This window comes from Asterias amurensis, chromosome 18 (genome assembly GCF_032118995.1).
Source record: "Asterias amurensis chromosome 18, ASM3211899v1".
NCBI classification, from domain to species: Eukaryota; Metazoa; Echinodermata; class Asteroidea; order Forcipulatida; family Asteriidae; genus Asterias; species Asterias amurensis.
In genome coordinates this window covers 11,207,409-11,232,326 of record NC_092665.1, presented here as the reverse complement: position 1 = coordinate 11,232,326, position 24,918 = coordinate 11,207,409, and the positions used below count along the sequence as shown (strand labels likewise).

The 24,918-nt window shown below is 39.7% G+C and overlaps 1 protein-coding gene across 1 annotated transcript in view; it reads left to right on the top strand.

The window, feature by feature from the left end:
- LOC139951120 (uncharacterized) overlaps window positions 1-19,552 on the top strand; it is a 65,513-nt gene extending 45,961 nt beyond the window's left edge. The window contains exons 11-16 of the mRNA XM_071949962.1: window positions 1,535-1,639; window positions 2,406-2,859; window positions 6,105-7,988; window positions 15,154-16,342; window positions 17,370-17,647; window positions 18,252-19,552. Of these exons, the coding sequence (XP_071806063.1) occupies window positions 1,535-1,639; window positions 2,406-2,859; window positions 6,105-7,988; window positions 15,154-16,342; window positions 17,370-17,647; window positions 18,252-18,458 (4,117 nt within the window). The 3' untranslated portion in view covers window positions 18,459-19,552. The remainder of the gene's footprint in view (window positions 1-1,534; window positions 1,640-2,405; window positions 2,860-6,104; window positions 7,989-15,153; window positions 16,343-17,369; window positions 17,648-18,251) is intronic.
- The last annotated feature ends 5,366 nt before the right edge of the window (window positions 19,553-24,918 follow it).

The following is a 24,918-nucleotide window of genomic DNA, read 5'->3' as shown; positions in this document are numbered from 1 at the left end:
TATTTACTACATGTACTTGGCTACACGCTATAGCTGGCATGGGTATGTATTTCATTTAATAAAGCCTGGTTTCATACTTCCTGCGATTGCAAATGCGATGTGAATTTGAATTTAGTTTGACATCACAACTCTCCTCTTGCAGCGATGATCGTTGAGCAGAGTTCAACTGCTGCAAATTATTCGTTGAGAGTTTATGGTGTCAACATTCGCTTCACATTTGCATTTGCAGGAAGTATGAACCGCGCTTAACAATGCTTACCGTGTGATTTACAGGTGGTCTATGGGGTCATTTACAAACTACATGTATGAACACCTGCCATCTTGAGATATGGTGGTCACAAAAGACTTTATTAAATAACCCCTTTGTTTGCTATGAAAGTGGCCGTATTTTAGGGCAGGCCGTATGCGCGTCTATAGGCGGATATCAATGAAGCACACAGAATGCAGCGTGGTTTGATTTCTATGGCACACGCACGCACACGCTCACAGAGGTCATGTTGTGGGACAGGTATTTGAATGGTAACTTCTTATTTGATTCTGTCTTCACTAAGGTACATGTACATGTGTACATGTACATGTACTACTCAGTATGGGTAAATTGTCTGTATACTGCCAAGTCAAACAGCGCTTTCCTATGGTGTCCACCATATCTCAAAAAGGCTGATTGAAAGTATATTTTAAGTTTAAGTTTAACTGACATAATCCTATTGGATTTTATGTTGTAAAGGCACTATGTCAGCCAGTAGTACAATGTATTACACGGCGAATGCATTGAAACTTGACACGCACTAGTTGTACAAAGTCATCAAATGGTTTTGTTTGATAAACTCAATACGCCAAACTGCATTGTCACACACCACAAGCTGAATGCATCTCCCCCCCCAAAAAAAAGAATTAATAATAATAAAACAAAAAATAGGATGGAAACAATCAAATGGTTCCTTAAACCAAAGGTATCCTTTAACAGTCTCATTCTGTAAAAGCGTGTTTTAGTTTCACTTTTTAAACTGATGTTTTCTGAGAAGTGCAAAAAGCAAAAAGCTCTTCTCAAAAATAGAAGGAGAGCACTTTGTAGCTGGCTTGTACAATGTATTTCTACAGGCATGTGAAATTACTGCGTTTTTATTTCCCCATTGGGCGCTTTCCTTGTGAGCTCCCCCCCCCCACTTTTTATTTTCGATCAGTTCACACTTCTTGCACAAAGAGAAAATGGAACCGGGCATCGGGCTACTTCACCCAGGGGTATAAACGGGTACCTGGGAGGGTAGAGGTTAAAATATTGTGTATGAAATAGCAACTAGCGCCATACGACAGCTTTTAAGGGCTGTATACTTTCCAGGGAGCTGAGAAAGTTTAAAGAAATGTTATTGGCCCAATGACCAGGGCACTAAGGTAAAGCACATTGATAGGGTTGTCATAAAATTCGCTATACATGTATAAGAACTAGTTATTATTATTATACTTGAACTTATAATACCCTCTCAGTTTTGACGGCCAAAATATAACTTCACTTTGTGGCGTTTGTTATTTCCAGTCGTCTGACTGCTGATGCAATAGGTACACCAATGGGAGCTCGACACATTTTTCACGTTGGTCCAGATGGTAGCGTGCAAGGAGATGCAACGTTTGGTGGAGACTAGTAAGTCGGGTTTCATCGTAATAATAGTTCATCATATTATCAATAGTCTCGGGTTTTCAACTGAGAAAAGTTGACTAGAGTGGGATTCGAACCAACGATATCTGGTTTGTGGGATTTGAGGGATTGTATGGTGAGGTTTCAATGTATATTTGGTTTGTGTTATTGCCCAGCATGTATATCTACTTGCTGGATAGATTATGTTCTTTTGAGAACGTGTCTTGCTATTTATTCTACTGCCGCAGAGAAGATTTTTGGGAATGTGAGAGACTTCTCAGTTCTAAAAAAGAAAAGTCTCCCGAATATCCTCCAGTATTTACTCTGCAGCAGTAGAATGAATAGCGCGACAAGTTTTCAAAAGAATATAATCTACCCAGCAAGTAGACCTCTGGTTTCACATGCCGGTGTGGCAGGAGATTCTGTCCCCCCCCCCCCCCCACGGCGAACTGTGTACAAACTTCTTCTGATAGCGCCCTCTTTTAAATTCTCCTCCTCCAGCCCCTGTTAACTATCCGTACGGGGGACAGAATCACAGGGGACAGATTTCTCGAGGATGCCATACGGCAAACTGTGTACAAACTTCTTCTGATAGCGCCCTCTTTTGAATCCTCCTCCTCCAGCCTATGTTAATTTTCCATATTGGGGTACAGAATCTCCGGGGGGACAGAATCCACACAGGCACGCTAAACCCTTGTCTTTGGTTCAAATGCTGCTCAAGTGAATTCCTCTCGTCCACTTTCATCTTTTTATTCTTCTTCCTCTTTTCCAGTCGGACTTTACCCCCAGATGGCAGAATCAGACAACCCTGGAGTAGTTCCTCTTCAGTCTCCTCAGCATCGTCGGCATCCAACACCCGCTCCCCGCCCCGTTCCCCTTACCGGCCCAACCCTTCATCATCTTCTACCCTCCCCCCAGGGGTGACACCCAGCCAGTCCGTGTCGTCCCTTCCCCCTAATACCACTAAGGTCAGAAAAAACAGCGAGATGACGAGCAGTACCCCGGAGCTCGCCAGCTCGGCTGCCCATTACCATGACGACCATAACGGGGACCAATCCGATGACGAGGAGGATCTGCCGAGACTGAGGAATGTATCCGCGCCCGTGTCGGTCGCGCAGACATCGAGGATTATCGAAGAGCCGTCCATTTCTCCGCAGATGGAGACCGTGGTGGAAGCCACTATGTCCGCTAGTACAGATAGGTCCCCATCGCCTGACACCATTTCTGTGAGTTGTAAAAGGTCATGGTTTAAATCTGCCTCTCATTTGCATCTCATTTGGGTCATGTTACAATCAATCGAGCGGTAATGTGAACGGAAGAATCATAGAGTCATTTTTAGTTTCGCATTTGAGTATCATCAATATTGATTTCTGTTTTGGGGTGAACAAAGTACGTTTATAAAACTACAACAAATACTTTGTTTAATTTTGTTTAGGCTTTGAAGAATTTTTTTTTCATATGAAAGTAAAACTTATATTTTGCGTTGGATATTTTTAGAAAATTGAACTTGAATTTTTTGTCATTTTGTACATTTGTTGATTTGTTTGTATTGTATTTCACTTTTTAGTCGAAGCACAATCCATGGAAAGGTAGCGTTTTGTCAAAACATAAATGTAATTTTTAAAAATTTTAATATAACTGTAACCCCCCTTTACTTTTGGACACATTTGCCAGTGAAATCATTCTTTGAATCGGAAGCCTTTTATTATGCATCTGAAAGTACACAAGTAATGCAACGTTGTTTTTTCTTTCATTAGTCTCTTGCAACTTCAATGACCAATGGGATGCACCAAGTGAGAATACTAATCTTTGACAATAACCAAAGGTGTCCAGTGTCTTAATAAGATGTTTATTGACCCTAATTGCCAAGGGTTATTTCACGATACAAATCACTTTTGAAATGTTTACAAGTCAACAAATTTTACACATGTAGTTTTGTTAAAATAGAGTAATGGGGTCAGACGTTCTACATGCTGGGCCCAATTTCATAGAGCTGCTAAGCACACAAATTTGCTTAGCATGACATTTCTTCCTTGATAAAAACATTATTACCAACCAAATTTCCACGTGATTTTTAGGATACTCAAACAACAGCTGATTACCAGTAACAAGCAAAATGCAACAAATACAAATGTTGTTGGTAATCCTGTTTTTATCAAGAAAGAAATTTCATGTTAAGCAAATTTTCGTGCTTAGCAGCTCTATGAAATTTGGCCCTGATCCTTCGATAAGGAAAATAATTTCATCACCAGGAAACTAACATAGAATAATATCTTCACTTCAAAACAACTTTGTAACCCGCTAAATGAAAGACAAAGAGCTCTATGTTTTCTCAGAAAAAAAAAAAAAACCCACAAAGGCAACTGAAAGTTAACACGCTCATTTCAGAAAATAACTTTCTGAAACTAAAACTGATTTTTGTTCATTATCTTTGTTTCCTTTTTGCTCAGAAAGCTAGAATCTAATTGGCCCATGCATGTTTTACTCTCTTGACAAATACTAACCCAAGGCAAAGTTTATTATTTTTTATATCTGTGCGTTTCTTTTTGATTTTGTTTCATTCTCTCTTTTGCTGCTGCTCTGATCATCCTATGCCACTCTGACGATGGCACAGCTCTCGTTGGTGAGTATTTATCATACATTTAGCTATCATACAACGCAGTTTACTCCCTGTTTTGCGCCTGTTTTGTTATTTTAATATAGGTTTTCTCGGTCAAATTCGGCAAATGAGCAGTCAATTTCATTTTCTTGCGTTCGAATTAAAGCTGTTCTGCCTCTCCAGTTGTTACTGCGTTTCAAATTCAGAATTCGGCCATTCATTTTCGTTTGAATCGAGTCAAATTCCTTTAGCATTCTGTTCAATTTAGCGTAGCGTCACTCTTTTTCGTGACACACACGCCTCAACAAGCTTCTGCGAATTTGAATGCTGCTTTGATGAATTGTTAAATTGAATGATTATTTTGTTAATTCAAATGACGCAACATTACATTTGACTAATCCCAAAACGAAATTGAATGACCCTTTTGAGTAGCATTCGATTTTGGGCGAAATAGAATAGCTTGGTGGTTAAATTGGCTGCTCATTTTCCGAAATTGACCGAGAAAACCTATAATAAATAACAATATTGGTTGTTTCTAGTGCACCATGTCTGTCAATGACGACACTCCTGGCGCAAAAAAACCAAGAGCTCTGCTTTATACATTAAAGACAACCAAAAGTTTGAAAGCTATGGTTTCTTAAATAGATACGTTTTGAATTGAAGGACTTCAAACTCTCTGCTGTTAATAATTTTAGGAAATTTTAGGTTTGATAACAGTTATCAAACCTAAGATTTCCTCAACCCAAATCAACCAAACTTTTCAGATTATTTCGTTTAACGAATACAGTTGAGTCGCTTTATAACAAGATCGCTGGGACTGGCCAACTTGCCTCTTTATAACAGGAATGCTTTTATAAGAGGACAGCAAGACAAAGAAACACAAAGCAGAAATGAGATTCGGGACTTTAGAATTTACTCTTTTATAAGCAGAACCTCTTTATAACAGGGATCTTTACAACAAAGGTTGACTGTACACCACTTATATTTGTGGCTTGAATAATGATGTACTGGGGGGTTTAACTTATTACAAAATACATGTATTTCCTGGTTCTATCTATTTGTGCGAAGTACATTTATGTCTCAAAATTCTCAAATGTGATTATTTAAAGAGAGGGTGTATCTTTCTTACTCCAATTATTTTTGGCCATTACAACTAACTTGGTGAGAAGCACTGCAGCTGTTGATAATGTATCACATTTTGAAAAATATTTCATTTTTTAAAAATAATTCTCTTCAGAGGAATATGATTTTAGAGAGAGGGAATTAAAAAACATTCAAATCTGAGAAACATTCCTGCGTAAAATGTTTCTTAAGGTATACATTGCCTTAAAGAGTGATAAATTTCACATTTTTAAGTCTGCCTGGTGGCAATAATGTAGATGTTAATGTGTTTTTTCAGATTTGAAGAAATCATTTTCTTTGAGCAACTTATTTAGTTTAAGAATATTTGTTCTCCAAAAGCTCCTGCAAATATACATGTAAAGCTCATGGGTTCTCTGAAAAAGTTAAAATGCCCTCATTTCAAAATGTTTCCTAAAAATGGTGAAATTGTTTCATATGACTCTTGAATTTTTGATGACTCTTCAGGACTCTGAACTAAAATCTTTTTTAAAATGAGGATTAACTTTCAGGAAGACAAATTTCATAATGCATTATAAGACAAAGAAAAGAGAAGATTTTTCATTGTTGAAACATTTCCTTCTAAAAAATCAAAAGATTCACCATTTCGTTTTCCTTGAGTTAGCTTTTGATACGATCAATATTCTTACTATCAGGCACTGTACTTTGGTCAATGTTACATCATGATGCTGAAGAGCGTTTGACAGTTACGGCATTTGAGAGTTTGAGTTTTTTTGATTTCCGTCTGAATAGAATCTGGAGATGGGATCCCTTCTAGATGAGTTCATGAACGAGTGGGACGACCGGCGACACACGGTCGAGGTTTTAGACAGCGGGAAATTGATGTCGAGTAGACCGAAGGAGGATAGGAACAAGAACTGGGAACTGGGCGCCACCAACGGAGACTCCCCTACATCAGGTAATACACCCCGTCCTGGGTCTCTCCATTTATCCAGCTCCTCTGGATCCGAGGGAATGAGGTTAGCTCGAGGGGGTACGGGAGTACTGAGGACATCCTCAAAAAAGAAAGGGACAGTCGGTACGTCCGGTGCCGACGGTACTGCCGAGGAGAACTCGCCCTACCTAACCCCATTGCATAATATGATCATAAAGGATTCTCCTTCCAATCCAGCTAAGACGTATAGAAGGGTACCGTCTTTCAGTGGTACACCGCCGACTGCTGGAGGTGCTATGGGCGGGAGGGAGTCCCCGGACGATAGCTGTAGGAGCAGTGAGGTACCAGACGTGAGGTTGAGGGTCAATTTAGACAGAGCCAGCAGTCTGAGGGATAAGAAGGATGAGGTGGCCTTCATGAGGTTGTCGACGTCGCCGTCTCAGAAGGCTGAGAATGATTATATAGATACCAGCGATCTGGTGAGATCCAACCCACAATCTCCAGCCATCGAGGCATCAGTCACTCGTCAACCCTTCACGACCTCGATGTCGACCTCCTCCTCATCCTCGTCAGAAAGAACCTCAAGTCCCTTGTCGATCAGTACACATCAGAAGCCCCCAGCTGGAGACTTCTCAAAACCCAACGAGTACGAGGAACTCTCAGAGGCCACTTCCAATCCTCCTGAGGATGTTGTTTCCGAGATGCTTCCCAAACCCCACGTCCGTAGTTTCGATCCTCTCAAGGAAGTAGGTAGGAGTAAGAGTATGCGTGTCCCAGTCTCTCGCCCCGTGATGGAAGATGCCTACGCAAAGAGGAAGGGACAGTTTGGTCGCAGCCGAAGCCTGAAAGAGACCGCTGCAACAGCACGCGCTGAAGAAGTCTATGCAAAATTAATAGGTGGGCGGATCAGTGGATCATCTTCCCCCGTACCAAGAGCCAGTCCACCTGTCGCTTCATTGGCCCTGGGTAAAGGCTCGCCAGGGAAATCTAAGAACCCATTTGTAGAAATGAACGAGAGCCCAACAGAGAGTCCCTCTGGTCGACAGGTTGGGGTCTTGGAAAGGATGAGTTCTCACGAGAGTTCAGACGGTGGATGGCAAAACAGTGCCTCCGATCACGATTCTAGAGAATTGCAGTTCGGACCTGGAGACCCACTCGATGATAGCGTTGCTGCTGGCGACAACAAACAAGACGCTAATGTTGGGGTGCGAGCCTTGCGTAGTATATTCGACGCTCCTTCTGCACCACTGCAGATTGCTGAGGCAACTCAGCAGAAGCCTCCACCACCAAAGGTACCCCCTCGCAGCCGCCGCTCTCTAAAATCCACCGAACCCAAAGTGGTGAAACCCAAAACTAACATAGAGTTACATTCACCCAGTGGGATAACCCATTCGCCCAGAGGGTTGAACAATAACTACTCCCTTGATGGGGACAATGAGTTTGGAAGTGTGAAAGATCAGTCTGTCGTCGTTGACACAAAGCTGAGTCCCAGAACAATTCAGAGCCTGGAGAGGGTCATGCCGAGGCGGGTTCGTCGACCGATCGGAGAGGGCAGGATCAAGAGGCGAGGATCAAGTGACGTCAGCGACTCCGATAATGATTCAAACGTCAAGCACCTGTCGGCTGATTTCACATCACGAAGTTACGACGGAGACAGTTCCTCCGACGAAGCCCCTGGCAAGTTTGTTACTGGAGATATCGGGTATCCCTCCCGCCCTCTGCCGGATTTACCAGAAGACCAGGTGAGATTTAGGCCAGAGGTCAAAGGTCAAAGTTAGTAGAGGGGTCAGTCTTGATTTTGTGTAAAGCAGCCCTTTTGATTTATAATGGACAAAACTGTCTGGGGAACAGAAGTTTTTATAGGATATACATGTCAGACTTTCTTTTTGAAATGGACGATGACAAGTTCACAAGTTAAAATATTCTTCAAAATGGGTCAAGTTTATATATGCAAAAGACAAAGCTCTTTTAGCTATAATTGGATGTGGGTAAATCTGTCATATACACCCAAACCAAACAGTGCACTCATGTAGTGTCCACCATTTATCTCATAAATGTTACCGAGGGTCACACTACTTTGAAACTGTGAAACCAAAAATAACCACAGGAAAGTGAAACACCCTTTGCGTGGAAAGACTTTTTGTGAAACTTATCGACAGAGTTTTAATGAAAAGGATGCTTTACAAAAAGTAAAACCTGCTCTTGGAAAATATTAGATAGAATTGTATTATGCATTATGTTAAAATGTAGTTGTGCATAGAGTCATATTGTTTTGAATTTTGGCAGTGTGTATTTCGTTACAATAACAATATAGTGCGTCTGTTGTTTCAGTTGAATGATCCAATATTCAGCGATTCCAGTAAGCCTTTTTAGATTAGCAGGCCTGGAATTTCAGCTTGGAGAGGGCAAGGCCGTTTGCATTTTGCAAAGGGCAATTCCATATGAGAAACTTACAAGTCTATGGAAATTTTTGAAAGGGGCATTAAAGCCAAAACCTGGGCAACAGAGGACAAGGCCTCCCTGTAAGTCTAGGGCCGGTTTTGAAGAATGTCTGGTACCTTGACTTGATTGATCTTGGGTGACTGCTTTAATCTGAGACAGTTGCCATGGTATGCTTTTGGGCAAGCTTTTGTTTTGGGCAAAGTTTGATACCATCGCGATCATGCAATACAATTCATTCACACATGTTTTTTTTGTGATCGCTGTCCCTTGTGTAACTACCCGAAAGCTTGCCCTGAACCATGTGACATATAGCGCTGTCTCGAGTCTGAGGAATTAAAAAAATTTAAGCTGTGACTCCGAATTCATCTATTTTGTGAAGTTGTGAAAAACACACTGCCTTTCATATCAGTGTAACATATGTATATAAGATCATGATACTTTTCTGTTTTTTTTTCTTGATTTATAATTTTTATCAGCTGTATTGACATGATTGAGACAAAGGATGCATCTTGTGTTGCATTAATTTTGAAGAGATTTTGTAGTTTATTTTAAAGAAAGTACAATTATTTTCTGGGACATGATTTGAAACTGTGAATGTTGTCATATTGGGATGTTTTTTTCTAACTAAATGATATGAAGTCTGGCCACTTGGATTGTTTCTCTGTGTTTCTCTCATTTGTGGCATGTCATCTACTGTATTCTCAACCACTATTATCACAAGATTACAAGTGTGCGACATGGACACTCAATTTGCCCAATAAGTGATGATTTTTGTGTGATATTATATTGGTATTGTACATTGCCACCACTTTTGGTGAGACATTATACAAATTTTTAAAGGGGTCGCGTTGTCATGATCAAGGCAAGGCTGTGGTTTTACACATAATTCTAAACCCTCACCCAGTGTCTGCAGGCAGGCACAAATGACGGATGGTTCTGCGACGGTAATGATGACATTTGGTGTCATCTGCGCATGCGTCGACATTGAGGATGGTCATCCCTCAATTGTTACCACAGTGCTTGCGTTGTGCTGAAAATGGCAACGTTTGGCTCAAAACTACTTACCGTCATAGAACCAACCGTCATCAAAAACGAAAACTCTCTATTATCTGGAGGGAGGGTACATGGGTGCAATAACTGATTGGAAAATCATAGTTCCATGTACAGTCACAGGCATGCTTTGATCATGACAACACGTCCCCTTTAAGGGAATACCTTTCAAACCTTCTTCATTGGATCTGTGCACAGAGCCTTACAGACAATGCTGCCCCCCTCCTCATTGTACATGTAGCATTAATTTATCCTGAAGTTCATCAAATCGAAACGTTAAGTTGTTACACCATTGCTTGTGTTCAGACCCACCACAGCAATAGAGATAATTACATGGTTTCACCACAAAACCTTAAAGGCACTGGACACTATTGGTAATAATAACTCAAAATAGTTGTTAGCATAAAAACTCACTCAGTAACAAGCAATGGAGAGCTTTTGATAGTATAAAACATTGTGCTTTTGCTGTTTCTTCAGCATGTAGATTTGGTTTAAACTTTCACATGTGAGTTTTTTTGTATCTTTCTTTATACTCCCGTAGCTTGCCTTGAAATAAGTATTACGTTCACAAAAACCAGACTATGACCCTAACTTTAAGCAATGCGGTAAACATGACATCCTAAGTACCGGTCTGGGTCTAGTACCTTGCCTTCCATTCTGGGGTTCAAATTAACTTGTGCGATTTTTACCTCGCAAGTCCCCAACATCAGTTGATAATTACTTTTCAGAGAGTAAAACTTTTCTGATTGGCCCATACATGGAAGTTCATGGACCAACCCAAAACTCTGACTTTTGAATGACTTTCTGACGTAAATATGTATGTTGAAATTCATGGTTAGAATTTGTTGGATCAAATCTCGGTTACAACTTCCGAATATATGTATTGAGAAAAAATCGTTAGAATACAATGGTCTGATATCTACCATTAAAGTAGCGCGAGTCACATTGACCATGAGTCACAGTGGGTAGCATGACAGCATCCGTTACGGCTCGCTCTGTACAGATTCAATGGTTGAGGTTTGAATGGGGTACATGATCTGGTACATGTACATGTAGTGTGTGTAATTGTATGAACTGGATTATTTCATTTCTATATCACTCTTGTATTAAAAGGACACATTGCCTTGGATTGGGCGAGTTGGTCTATGAAAAACATTTGAAACTTTTTTTTTTTAAATGAATATTGTTAGAAAAATGTTTTGAAAGCAGAATCAAATGATCCACACAAACATGCCTAAAATTGCGTGGTTTTCCTTTTTGATGGTGAACTGACAAGGCACGCCATTTTGTAAAGTCAGATTTTTGAATCTACCAAATGTGGACCGCCATGTTAAAGGAAAACCGTGCAAATTTGAGGTATACTTGTGTGGATGATTGTATTCTATTTTTAAAGCCTCTTTCGACCATATATATATTTTTTATAACAAATGGTTTCAAATGCTTTTCATAGACCAACTCTATCTGATCCAAGGCAACATGTCCCTTTAAATTAAGCCTGTTGTAGTCTGTGACATCTTCGTAGTTAAAGTAAGAGTCAGTTGCCGTGCGTCTACAGGAGAATGACCGTGGAGCACCGAGTTTCAGTCTTGAGGTGACGGCAATGGATATAGTATTTTGTTTTCTCAGGAGTTTTGATGAAAGTTCAACAGGTCAGCTTTTTGCAAAAAATATTGTGGCAATATACCACTTGCATATAAATGACATTACCTGCTTAAAGGGTTTGAGTACTTTTTGTACGACACAAAACACAAGTTTACGTCCACAGATTTACATTAAACTTACACAGTTTAAAGATAATGATAGCAGCAAGCTTCCCTAAAAATATTAATTGCTAAGGTGCGGTAGTTTTTGAGAAAACAGTAAAAGAATGTCACAAAAATAATTTTTGACAGAAATGATTTTAGCACGTACAACACGACTCTCCTGAAAACAGTGCTCAGTGATTTTCACGTTTTTTCTTTCAAAAACTTGACGCCTAATGAAGCTGAAACTTCTTCAGGTAAACTATAATTATGACGTACATCTTTATTCATTGTGAGTAGGGCTTCATGTCATGACCAAAAACCCTTCAAACAGCCCTCTCACCGAAGTAATTTACAGCATAGTACAGTGTACATTAGAGACGAGCCAACTCTAAGGAAAGCTGTTTAGCAGAAAAATCTGCTGGACAAATTTCTTTGCTAAGCAAAAATTGAGTGGGGAACCATTCACAACAGTGTAAACTTCATGAAAGTTTGGCTGGTAACCTGTTTCTGTTAAGTGATACTACTCTATGTTTAGCAAGTTTTTGTGCTTACAGGCTTTATGAAATTGGGCCCTGATCTGTTGTGCTTCCAGCAACCCTCCTAAGGAGAATGAAATCTCCATTGCAGTGACCTGAAGATTGAAACTCGATGTTCCACAGCCGTTCTTCTGTAGTCTCACGGCAACAAACTGCTCTAATGTCATGAACCACTCACATCACTTTGTGAAGGGAACTTGTGTTTGATAAAAAAAAAATACTTGTTTTACGACTTGCAAGTTTGAATGAATTTCTGATTTCTGACTCTTAACCCATTTCTCTCCTGTTTTTTTCCCCCCTCTTTCTTCCATTCCCTTATGGTCTTATTATGCCTGCACCTGGATGGCCCCTGAATCTGCATTCCATTTTTCTACTTCTTGTCCCCCATTGGCTGTCTGGCACCTGGCCCATTGTTATTCAAATGGCATTTCTTTGTGAACGGTTTGTCATTCGTATTCTTCCCCTTCCTCCTTAATGGCCCCTCACCATGTATAAACACCTGTTCCCTTGACTCACACTGATTGATTTTGAATGTGTTAATGTGGGCGTTATCTCATGAATGGCTTTTCTATCCATATTCCTACTATTGTTAATGCTGTCATCTGTAACGCTCTTTGACGTATCATTTTGATTTATTAAAAAAACTCTCAATAATATGGGTGTGTTTCTCCATCGGTGTATTCTGTGTGCAAAAACAAAAATGTATTTAACGTCTTGTCAAAATTAAATTATTGGTTTTCTTGTATAGAATGACGAAATTATTCATCTATAACTTTGAATGTTTTAACTTGTTCCTCTGTATAACCATGTGTATGTACAACCCTGTGTTTCTATTTAAATGTTGTTAAACTTCAATCCAAGCAAAGAAAAATGGCTGTTAAAGGACAGGTTTAATAAGATCAATAAATAAAGTTGGAAAACTTCTATCCTGACGATCCCAAATTCTCCAAAATCCTCTTCAAGAAGTTCTCGACCAAATAATAACGGGCTACTTTTAGGGGACACTAGATGACAGCAGATGACTCCGCTCTTTGCGCCATTCTGCTTTTTGCACCATTCTGCGCTTCGCGTCATTCTGTGCTTCGCGTCATTCTGCGCTTCGCGTCATTCTGCGCTTACCGTGCCCTTTAAAGCGCTTACTTTGGTTGGATGTAAGTGAAGAACTCTGCAGTAAGTTGAACAATGAAACTTGGCACTTAAAGGAGTGTCCTTTCTCGGGATTTTCCTGATTTCAGGATTTTTCTCAAAATCTCCTGGACCCTTTCACTTTTCTTAAAAGAAGTGATGGGGTCACAAAAAGGGAGAAATAAATAGCCCACATTGTGTCCGAACCTGTAGTTTTGCGTGTTTCTGATGATGCAACGAGTCTGCAAACCTTCTAAATTGTGACATGGGGAGATTCCAGCTCTAGATGAGAGTGGAAACCTAGGCCGCAAGCCATTTTCAGATTCATCAAATTTCATCCCACTTGTTGTTATGCTAGTCTTGATTATCGACGCTGCCTTTTGTATTAGCCACTGGTAGAGTGCGCAACAGCAACTGGTTCGGAGGGACTACGCAAGTCTAGATCGAACAGATGTTTGTGTGATACAAATATCTGTTCTTGAGTAATTCGTGTTGCGATATCGGTACTTTGCTAACTCACTGAACGACGCAAATCAAGACTATTCTTGTGCATGCTCAGAAACGCATAAACAATGGAAAATTCCCTGGTATGCTATCTGCTGGCTGGCATCCCAAATTCCCCTATTGCTTACCATTCGGCCAGACACGTTCAGTTTAAACTTTTTGGTGTTGAGTTACTGCAGAGAGCAGGGCACAATTTCTTTCCTAAGCCTACACGCCCTCTGATTAAAAAGATCTGGTGGGCATTTGATTGGTATAAACAAGCCTTTCCAGAGGGGTGTCATCTGACTCCTGTAATAGCCCTTTGTCATTGCTTAGGTTGCTCTATTTATTATCCAATATGTATCATTGTTATTATTAATATAATTCATGTATTTACATACTTTTGTACTCGCACTTTTAAATTCTGTTAAATTTCCTTTTCCCTTTTTTGTTTGTAATTCCTTTTGATGATGTTTCACAGTTTGGTAAAAAAGAAGAAAAGTACAAGTACCCGAAGCATGTAAAAAGGCAATATTTTGTTTTTGAATAAGCTTGTGCTGAACGTTGCATGGTCTGCACAATTTCTGGGCCCAATTTCATAGAGCTGCTAAGCACGAAAATTTGCTTAGCATGAAATTTCTTCCTTGATAACAATAGGATTACCAACCAAATTTCCATGCGATTTTCAGTATACGCAACAACAGCTGATTACTAGTTAAAAGCACTATGCAACAAATAGAAATTTTGTTGGTAATTCTTTTTGTTATTAAGCAAGAAATTTCATGCTAAGCAAATTTTGGTGCTACGCAGCTCTAAAATTGGGCCCTGTTCACAAGATGCCTTAAATTTTTGTTTCTATCTCATAACACTTCGGCAAGCGTGCATTTATTCTTGAATTATTTTCAGCTGCTATGCTGCTACTACTACTAGAGTGTATTTCCACTATGCAGCTTTTTTCTATCTCCATTTTTACATTTTTCATAACATTTCTCTGTATTCTTAAAACGTTTGACTCTCTAAATAATTTTACCATAATCTTTGGACGTGATGGCAAACTCACAACATTGATAATTTGACTTATGTGTTGATTTTCCAAATTTGTTCAAAAAAATAATTATTTTTTCATTGTGACAATTGTTGGTTGTTTTATGAATTACATTTTGTTGTTGTTGTTTGATATTACATTTCAACATCTGTATTCAACGATTTTTACTCTAAGACAGACTCGAAGGTCAAATATCCGCAGAGTTATTTCCCTAAGCTACTCCAATGTAGTAAAAAAATGTTATGTTGAAAAACCAAATGCAACATTTTGGGCAGTAAAATGTACGGACTAACACAGGAGTCTTAACTTGTGGAGCTTCAACAAAACAGTTGAAAAGCAACCCACATTCAAAGAAATCAGTGAGCCAAAAATCGTTGAAATTTATTATGATGAGTTAACCCTCTGCAAGACGCATGATTTTTGGTCAATTCTGTCATGTTGTATGTCTCGTTTTTGTCTCTCCTTTCTTCATGTATACCAGACTAACCGACAAACTACCAGGAACCCCCTTCCCCTACCACCAAGAGCCTTCTCAAACTCTCCTCGCACCCAGCGTACAGGCTTGGCAGAATCCCCTGGCTCCACTTCTGACGGCGTCGTGACAATCCCGACTAATGAAGTTGAACGAGTGGACATTGCCGAGTTTTTCGTACCCCGACAGACGCCCCCACGGACACCAACGCGTACTACATTCGCAAACAGCGACAGTGACAACGAGGAGAGATACGCACCGCCGCCAACCCTCAACGGTTCCCATAAACAAAGTCAAAAGCCTCCCATGATCCGTAGCCACACCGTAGATGCCCCGATCGTCCCCAAGAGACATTCCACCAACCCTTTTGCTACGTCCTTCAGACCCCCTCTACTTACAAGTCATTCTCTTGATCTAGGGACTAGCCGCGATTCAGCAATGGCTAATCATGTTGTAGCTTCCCCTGAAGATATCCGTCAGCTAATCCGGCGAGAGTCCGCTTTGGAAATGCAAATGTCCGAGAGCAGTACCGATGATGAGAGTGATGACAATAATGATTATATCGAATGCAGAATTGTTAAAGAAGATCTGAGTGATATGCCCAGAAGACCTCCACCCCCAGTCCCCGTACGTTCACCAGAAGGTGCCCCAGTAAGAATCTCACAGGCATCCATCAGTCTGGATGTTAAGATTCCCGCCTACCAATCTGAAACCTTGCCCTTCCCTGCTGAGCCCGTCAGAGCTCCGAAACCAGCAGAACTAATTCGAGAAACAGAGTACGAGATCATGCAGCCTCAAAGAGACTCTGTGTTCTTCAGTGAAACCAAGCAAGTTAATTTGTTCGCCACACCGCCGAAGGATATACCTCTTGAAGAACGGGAGATCCCACCGCTGCCACCACTTCCAGGTACAGACCTAGGTGTCCTAAGTCGTAGCCGCAGTGCTCATTCATTCAGTAATTCCAATGGGGCCTCTGATTATGTGAGAGAGCGTCGAGGTACCATTGCCTCAACCAGACCCTCAGAGGCCCTGAAGGAATCCGATGAGTGCCATGGCAGCCACCCAGGAACGAAGAGTTTGGATCGACTGGAGAGGAAGTCCAGAAGCTTTGACGACCTTCAAGATGATGATGTTTCTGGTCTTAAAGTGGCAGAGAGCTTGAATGATGTGCTAGCCCGCACATACAGATCTCCTCCAGGTTAGTCTTATGTTTATCTCAGATGCAGTATTTATTTCTTACTTGATTTGGGTTGATTTACTTGACCTACAAAGGTCAAGCAAGAAGTATTATCACTGTCTTCCAAGAAGGCTCTGTTGAGACCGTACCAATCAATAAAAAACGTAAGTCAAGGGGGCGAAAGTTGATATTTTTCTGTCACTATTATAGCTGTGTGGTTTTACATGTGGTATTAAAAAATCAAAAAAGTTGAAACTTCTGATGAAAGTTGGCCTCATTTGGCCTGACTTTGTAACGAGTAATGGGGAGAGGTTGATAGTATAAAACATACAATACACAATACAATACAATCATCTTTATTAGATTCCAAAAAGGGTAATTCAAATACTCGCATACAGTAAAAACATCGACACATTAAAAACATTAAAAAAGAGACAATGGCTACAAACAATTACAAGAAAATCACTAAAAAGCGATAAGAAAAATACTGGAGACTGGGCGATAAATTTATAATTATCGTTAGTAAAATTGAGATAAGAAAAATACTGGAGACTGGGCGATAATGAATAATTATTGTGTAAAATTGAGGTTGTGGTGTGTTATTGCACGAGGGATAAAGGAGGATGGGTAGCGGTTTGTCGCAGAATAAATTGTGAGAAAAACATTGTGAGAAATGGCTCCATCTGAAGTACCATAGTTTTCCAGAAAGAAGTAATTTTCCACGAATTTGATTTCAAGACCTCAGATTTAGAATTTGAGGTCTCGAAATCAACCTACTAAACGCACACAACTTCGTTTGACAAGGGTGTTTTTTCTTTTATTATTATCTCGCAACTTCGACGACCGATTGAGCTGAAATGTTTATTTTTACAGGTTTGTTATTTTATGTATATGTTGAGATACACCAAGTTATAAGACTGGTCTTTGACAATTAGTGTCCACTGTCTTTAATAACCTTTTCCACGATTACTCAAATATTTGTTGTCAAGTTTCTTATTTTATCATTGAGACTTGCCAAACTTTTACCTTGTTTTTTTTTCCTCCATAGCTACAAATCCCACTTACATCTCCCCCCGCCCGCAGACTGGTACGTACCCTCGGACCCAGAGGACACCCCACCTCACCGGTCACCCCCAGATTCCTCGAGAACCTCCACCGAGCATTGGCAACCACTCCGTCCCGCCACCGCTTCCCCACAGACCCTCGGACGACTACATCGACATGAGTAACCAAAAGAAGAAAGGGTCCGGGGTGGAGAATGGTCCTGCTGTGGGGAGTCAGAGAGCTCTTGATGTCCAGCTGGTGAGGTGGGAGATACCTGAAGAGGTAAGACGATAGAACCCTCCCTCTTAAAGGGAAGGTAAACATTAAGAAGTAATTTACAGGAGTACATCATTTATGATAGTATGAAGAATTGTGAGAATCTTTTCACTTTGTCTTTTTTCAATAACTGGCCCTTAAACTTTGAAACATTATTTCTGTCAATATTTGGGATGCCTCACCTCTTGCCATGAACAGGGATTGTCTTAGAAACGTCTTTTTAATTGATCATACCAGTGAATGCTTAACTGGTGAAATTGAATTACTCCTTTTGACTGTTGAAAGCTGATTGAACGGAATATTAATCTTGAAGCGAAATTAAATGACCAGAGTGTAAACATTTTGTTGAAATTGGTCAGCAAGAAATCTATTTTATTATTTACAATTATTTAAACTGTGCTCTCGCATCTCAAGGCATTTTCCCCACTCATATGTCATTAGACCCATTGCAAAACGTGTAACACTATAGAGATGCTGATCTCACACGCAAGTTTTTATGCACAAAGAACTGCTGTCGTCCAATCATTTTGCCTCGTCCGCTTGTGAAAGGGGTATATTACGCACCGCCAAAGTATTTCTATATCAACCTGTTCTTATTTTCCTGGAACAGATATCTGTTGACGAGTGCTCCAAAGTCTTGCGAGAGAACCTCTGGAATGTTCCTCTGACTATCAAGATCTTAAAGACGCGCTATCTGAAGAGAACCTTGCTCCTGGATGACCAGACTTGTCGACAGGCTCTCGAGGAATCCAACTGGGACCTGAACTTGGCCATGGCAATCATCGGCGCTAGCTCCGAGAGCAGCATCAGCTTATAAATTAAATGAATGGATCTTCTTAACGAGTGTTGCTTACTCTATGAATCAAGATAAGGTGCAACCTTGACCTTTGATTAAACTTTCGTATTAATCCCCAGTTCATGCGTCCTACGAGTGCCATACGAACTTTGACGACCAAAGATTTGCAACAAATAATTCGCAATAGTTGAGCTGTGTTCTACTCCTGCGAAACTTTCACAGCTAAAAACATCTTTTTGATGTCAAACTTCGCTTCGCATTCGCACTCGCATTCGTAGGAATTATAAACCAGGCTTTACTGGTGAAACTGCGGTACCTGTGCACTGTCTCTGAATTGAGATAAGATAAAGCTTTACCTTAGCTTTTGTAATGTAAAAACTGCTGCCCCTTGTCTGTACACTATCTTTGAATCAAGATAATGTACAGCTTTAAACACTGACTTTGATAATCATCATGAAATTGCTGCCCTGGGTTTGTGTACTGTCTTTGAATCAAGATATGGTATAATCTGAACAATGCTTTGATAATCATAACATTTCTGCACCTGGTATGTACACCTTTTACTTGAATCAAGATAATGTACTGCTTTGAACACTGACTTTGATAATCATTATAAAATTGCTGTCCCTGGTATGTGTACTGTGTTTGAATCAAGCTATGTACAGCTTTAAACACTGACTTTGATAATCATTATAAAACAGACCTTCCCATGAAATATGTAAATTGCACATAGCCCGTGCAAACTAACGCTTTGGTTGGCAAAATGAGGGAACATCGCGCTGTTTTGTACACGGCTAATGGGTGCGTGACGCAGACGCGATTGCGCGTCTGCTTAGTGCACAACTCTATGGCGTTTGCCAACCAACAGGGTCTGTACGCATGCGTGAATGTGATTAGCATATTTCATGGGAAGGGTCCATTGCTGTCCCTGGTATGTGTACTGTCTTTGAATCAAGATACATTATATGGTACAATCTGAACATAGTCTATGATAATCATAAAATCAAACTTTTAACACAAGCTTTCTGTTGTGTGTTAAAGGAACACGTTGCTTTGGATCGGACGAGTTGGTCTATGAAAAGCGTTTGAAACCGTTTGTTATGAAATGTATATGACTAGAAAGATGTTGTAAAAGTAGAATACAATGATCTACAAAATATGCCTCGAAATTGCACGGTTTTCATTTTACGTCGCGAACTAACACGGTTGGCCATTTATGGGAGTCAAATTTTTGACTCCCATAAATGGCCGACCGTGTTTGTCGACGAGGTAAAACAAAAACCACGTGTGTAGATCATTGTATTCTACTTTTACAACATCTTTTTAACCATACAGATTTTATAACAATTGGTTACAGAACGCTTTTCAAAGACCAACTCGACCGATCCAAGGCAATGTGTTCCTTTAATGTGTGCGTCATACTTGAGTGGTCAAACAATGTGGGCTTCAGTGGTTGTTTATGTCAAAAGAAATTGGGGCTGAAAGGGTTGAACTGTCGTGAACTAATGTATCTTCCTATTTTTGAAATTCTTTATTAAAGACACTGGACACTAATGGTAATTGTCAAAGACCAGCCGTCAATTTCACAAAGAGTTAGGACTCGTCCTATCTCGAGTTAAGACAAGTAACTCGTTCTAACTTAGGATTAATCTTAAGGTCTGCATGCTACAGTGCAGGGATTCGTCCTAAGTCCTAAGATTAATCTTAAGTTAGGAAGAGTTTTGTGAAATCAACAGCAGTCTTCACACTTGGTGTATCTCAACATATGTATGCATAAAATAGCAAACCTGTGAAAATTTGAGCTCAACTGGTCGTCGAAGTTGCGAGATAATAATGAAAGAAGAAACAACCTCTGAGGCTTTGAAATCAAATTCGTTGAAAATTACTTATTTCTCAAAAACTATGTCACTTCAGAGGGAGCCGTTTCTCACAATGTTTTATACTATCAACCTCTCCCCATTACTTGTCACCAAGTAAGGTTTTATGCTAATAGTTATTTTGAGTAATTACCAAAAGTGTCCACTGCTTTTAAATATTCTGGTTTGAGGCAGTGTTGTAGCTAGACCATTGTTAATGGTGGGCTCTAAGTCCACTTTAGTCCACCAAGGCTGAGTGGTTTAACAAAACTGTTCATAGATAACGGGGCCATCATTGCTGAAGTGCAATCTGGGGGAAATCTGTGCTGGGCAGCACAGGTTTTTTTTTCGCTCAGAGTGCTTGGTGAAATTTTTTGGTTCTTGGCACTGGGCACTGTGTCTACAACACTGGTATGAGGCTCGGAAATTCTGTGTCCATAAGAAAGGATTCAGAGGTGAATAATTTTTTGTTGTTTAATCTATGCAAAGCTGTATTGCAACTTTCAAAACCAAATTGCTGTGACAGAGAATAATATTTTTTACTGGTTGCATTGTGTAAAAAACTTACTTTTTATTTAAAGTTGTCATCAGTATTTGTACAAGCGTAAATTATGTGTTAATGATTGTTTTGTGCAAACTTAAACGCTGTTTTGGACTCAAATAGGCTACAGTACTTAAACCTACGGATTTTGCCCCAATTCCATTGCTCTGCTTACCAAATTCCATAAGCAAAGAATCCGCTCTAACCGAAACGGGGAGTGCTGCGCTTACAGCAAGCAAATTTGACAGGTTAGCAGGAATTTTGTTTGCTTGTGTGCATGCAAACTCCACGTTACCAGGCATTCTTCATTCACAAAGCCTGTGCGTAATTTTGGCGCTTGCACAATAAGCGGAGGTAGGTGATTAGACGTGCAGAATTCAGCGGTAAGCAGAGCCATGAAATTGGGCACAGGCTCAGGCTCAAATACCTCTTTCTCTTAAAACTACATTACTTTAAAGGGGTCGTTTCTAACAATGTTTTATAATATAGCCAGCTTTCCAATGCTCTTTAGCAAGTACGTTTTTATGGTCATTCATTTTTAATAAAAAAATACCAAAGGTATACCCTTCTTTTAACTTGTTCCTATTAAAGCCATTGGACACTTTCGGAACAGAAAAAAAAAAAAAAAAAGTTCACAGATTTACAAATAACTTACAGGGTTTACAGAAGGTAATGGTGAAAGACTTCTCTTGAAATATTTTTCCATGAAATGCTTTACTTTTTGAGAAAACAATAAAACAATTATCAATTCTCGATTTCGAGAATTACGGATTTATTTTAAACACACGTCATGACAAGGCGAATCGTGCGGAAACAAGGGTGGGTTTTGTCGTTATTTTCTCCTGACTCCGATGACCGATTGGGCCTAAATTTTCACAGGTTTATTTTAAATATAAGTTGTGATACACAAAGTGTGGGCCTTTGGTTAATACTGTTTTACCGAAAGTCTCCAATGGCTTTAAGGTTCTATTATATAAAAATAAACTATTTAAGCTCATGTATTCTGTTTATGAAGCATGCTCTTTTTTTAATTTAAGTGTTATGCAGTAAAACAAAATATGAATAACTAACCAATAACTTGTTAAATTTAGTTTGCTGGAATTAACTGCAAGTGCTACAAGTTATTTCTGACTGCTATTAAATTTTACATGCAAATTACCTGGCTGAATTGTGCTGAAAACAAAAGTAAAGTAAAAAGAAAAACATTAAAGAGATGGGAAGGTAATAGTCCCAACTGTTCCATTGTATTCAGGTTTTTGAAAAATTATGAAATTAATAATTACAACTTTTTTTTGTATAAATAATTTGACTTTTCTTTTTTAATGGAATACCTTTGTATGTTCATACAGGGTTATAGACCTTTATCACAGTGTGGTCATGTTGGTTTTACTCCTTTTTAACTCATTGTAACCAAACTAAAGCCCGGTTCATGCTTCCTGCGAATGCGAATGCGAAGCGAATTTGACGTGAATTTGACGTCACACCCTCCTTTCGCAGCAATATTCGCAAGGGAGTAGAGCAGAGTTCAACTGCTGCGAATTGTTCGTTGCGAATTTGTGACGTCAACATTCGCTTCGCATTCGCATTCGCAGGAAGTATGAACCGGGCTTAAGGCTGGACAAAATAATGGTCTGGTGCCATGCGCAGTGAGTGTTAGCATTCATTACTGTTGTTGGAAACAGGGAACATGACCAAGATGGTGACAGCGTGATAAAGGTCTATTATGGCCAGTTTTGAAAATATGGGTTTGGCTTTGAATTTATCTTCAGTAACATAAATTATAAGCCTGGTTGAAGCTACCATATTTTTACCAGTAAGCATGTTTTTTTGTGCTCAATAAAGCAGACAAGTTTGCTTAAGCATAAAGCGTATTTCACTGGTTAGCGAGAAAATTTGGCGGCTAGTTTGCGCGTGTAAGCTGTATTTTTATTATTATGTAATTCACCGGAAGGTTAGCACCCCTTTTTCGTGTGCTAATGTTTACCAGTGCTATGAAACGGAAACTCGCACAGTAAGCAGAAAATCTGCCATTAAGCAGCTTTATGAAATTGGGCACTGTAGCAAAACAGTTTCTACAAGGACACAGGCCCAATTTCATGAAGCTGTTTATAAAAAATGAGTGGGGCACCAGTCAAAACAATGTCAACTTTATGGAATCTTGGCTGGTAACCTGTTTTTGCTAAGCAAGACTTTCCTGTGAATAGCAAGGTTGATATTGGCCCCAGCTGTGAAACCTATTAAAGGGTCTTTTCAAATCTTGGTTGCGGCTATGGCTATTTCTGCTGAGGCTACGACTCTGGCTTATCCGGTTGCTTAAGCCCTGTTCGCATTGGACTTAATTTGGGTAAACTAACCGAGCCAATGGGTAACTTACCCATTTTAAGTCCAATGCTCAGGAAGTTTTCCTCACAGGTAACTCACCCGACCCGAATGGGTAGTTTAACCGAGCCAGAGGCGCCTAGGAAGATTGACCAGGTCAGTTTAACTGAGCCAGAAAGTCCAATGCGAACGTAGACTTGATTCAAGTCCCATTCTCGTGTGAGAGGTCCCTAAGCATATACCCAAACTTACTATAACAACACGTAGCATACACAGTACAGTGCGCGCTATGCGGAACAGGTTTGGGAATGCAGAGCATCTCAAAACAGTAGTTTCCTGGGGATGGCACGGGATTGGGACTTGAGTCAAGTCTAATGCGAACGCGACGACTCGGTTAAATGCCCCATCCGTCCGTGGCCCGAAGAAGCTGACATGTTTTGTCATGGAAGAATAAGGTTTTCGTTATTATCAAACTATATTCAATGTCACGCAGGGGGCCAGCTCGGTTAGTTTACCCACGGTCTCGGTTAGTTTACCCGAGTCAAGTGCGGACGCTGGTAAGTTTCCCCTTTTGGAATGTTAACCACTGTCTCGGTAAAACGTTAGTCCAATGCGAACACGGCTTTAGACAATTTTCCAAAGCCTATGACTAGCATGTATAGTTCAGAATTAACTTTTTGGTCAGCAGTACTGTATTAATGGAGGTTAACTTGGATAAAAAATAAGTTAACGGTTTAATTAATCTGGTGTAATGGCTTAATTAACCAAAACAGTATCTTCTATGATGTTTTTTTTTTACCTATTAACCATTATTTTATTTTATGCTAATTACTGTAATTTGATTTGAAATTTATCCAATCAGATCAGATTACAAGTACGAACTGTGTCACCATTGGCTGTTTTCAAATATATAACGCTGTGATTGAACAGTATTTAAAAACAAACACATGGTTTGGCATTTGGAATTCGTTTTTAAGTAAAGAATGTTACTCTGAAAGTAAATGCAATTGTAAGTTATTATGCTGTTTTTTTTTCTAATGTTGTGTAAAAATGTACATGCTTATCTACACTAATTTTCTTATTAAAATTGACAAAGAAAACATGGCGGGCATAGCCTAATTTCAGTGTTCATTAAGTGTTCTTGTTTTTATCTGTGTGTGTTTTTCCAAAATAATGTCGTCACTACCCTAATTATTTTATTGATATATTAGTATTTTATTGTGAGTCTTATATCGGCCTAATTTCCACAAAAATGCAAAGCTTACTCTTGTGATTATTAATAGATTTTAGCACAATTTACACAAAACTGCAACACTTACCCCATGCTATTTTAGCAACATTTTGACATTATTGCAGTTCACATGATTTTCAGCCAAAATCAGATACAATCAGAGGGGGTAACCGTTAGCCCTTTTTTAGGGGTGTAAATTTGGCTAAATCGAATACAAGCGGATGAGCACGTGAGTAGATACACATTCAAACCAGGACCTATTCTCTAAAAGAAAGAGAGCATAAGGGCCCACGGTTCGGAAAAGGTCTAGGGTTGGAAAATGCGTTCAAAACCTATAAAGGAGGGGCAAACACAATAGGAGCTCTACGGTTGCAGGCGTATTATGGAGCTTAAAAATATCAAGGGTGTCCAGCATTTTTATCCAACTTCAGCTCAAAACGGAAATAAAATCACAAGGGGTAAGTCCAGCATTTTTATCAAATTTAAGCTCAAAACGGAAAAAATCACAAAGGGGAAGTCCAGCTTTTTTATTCA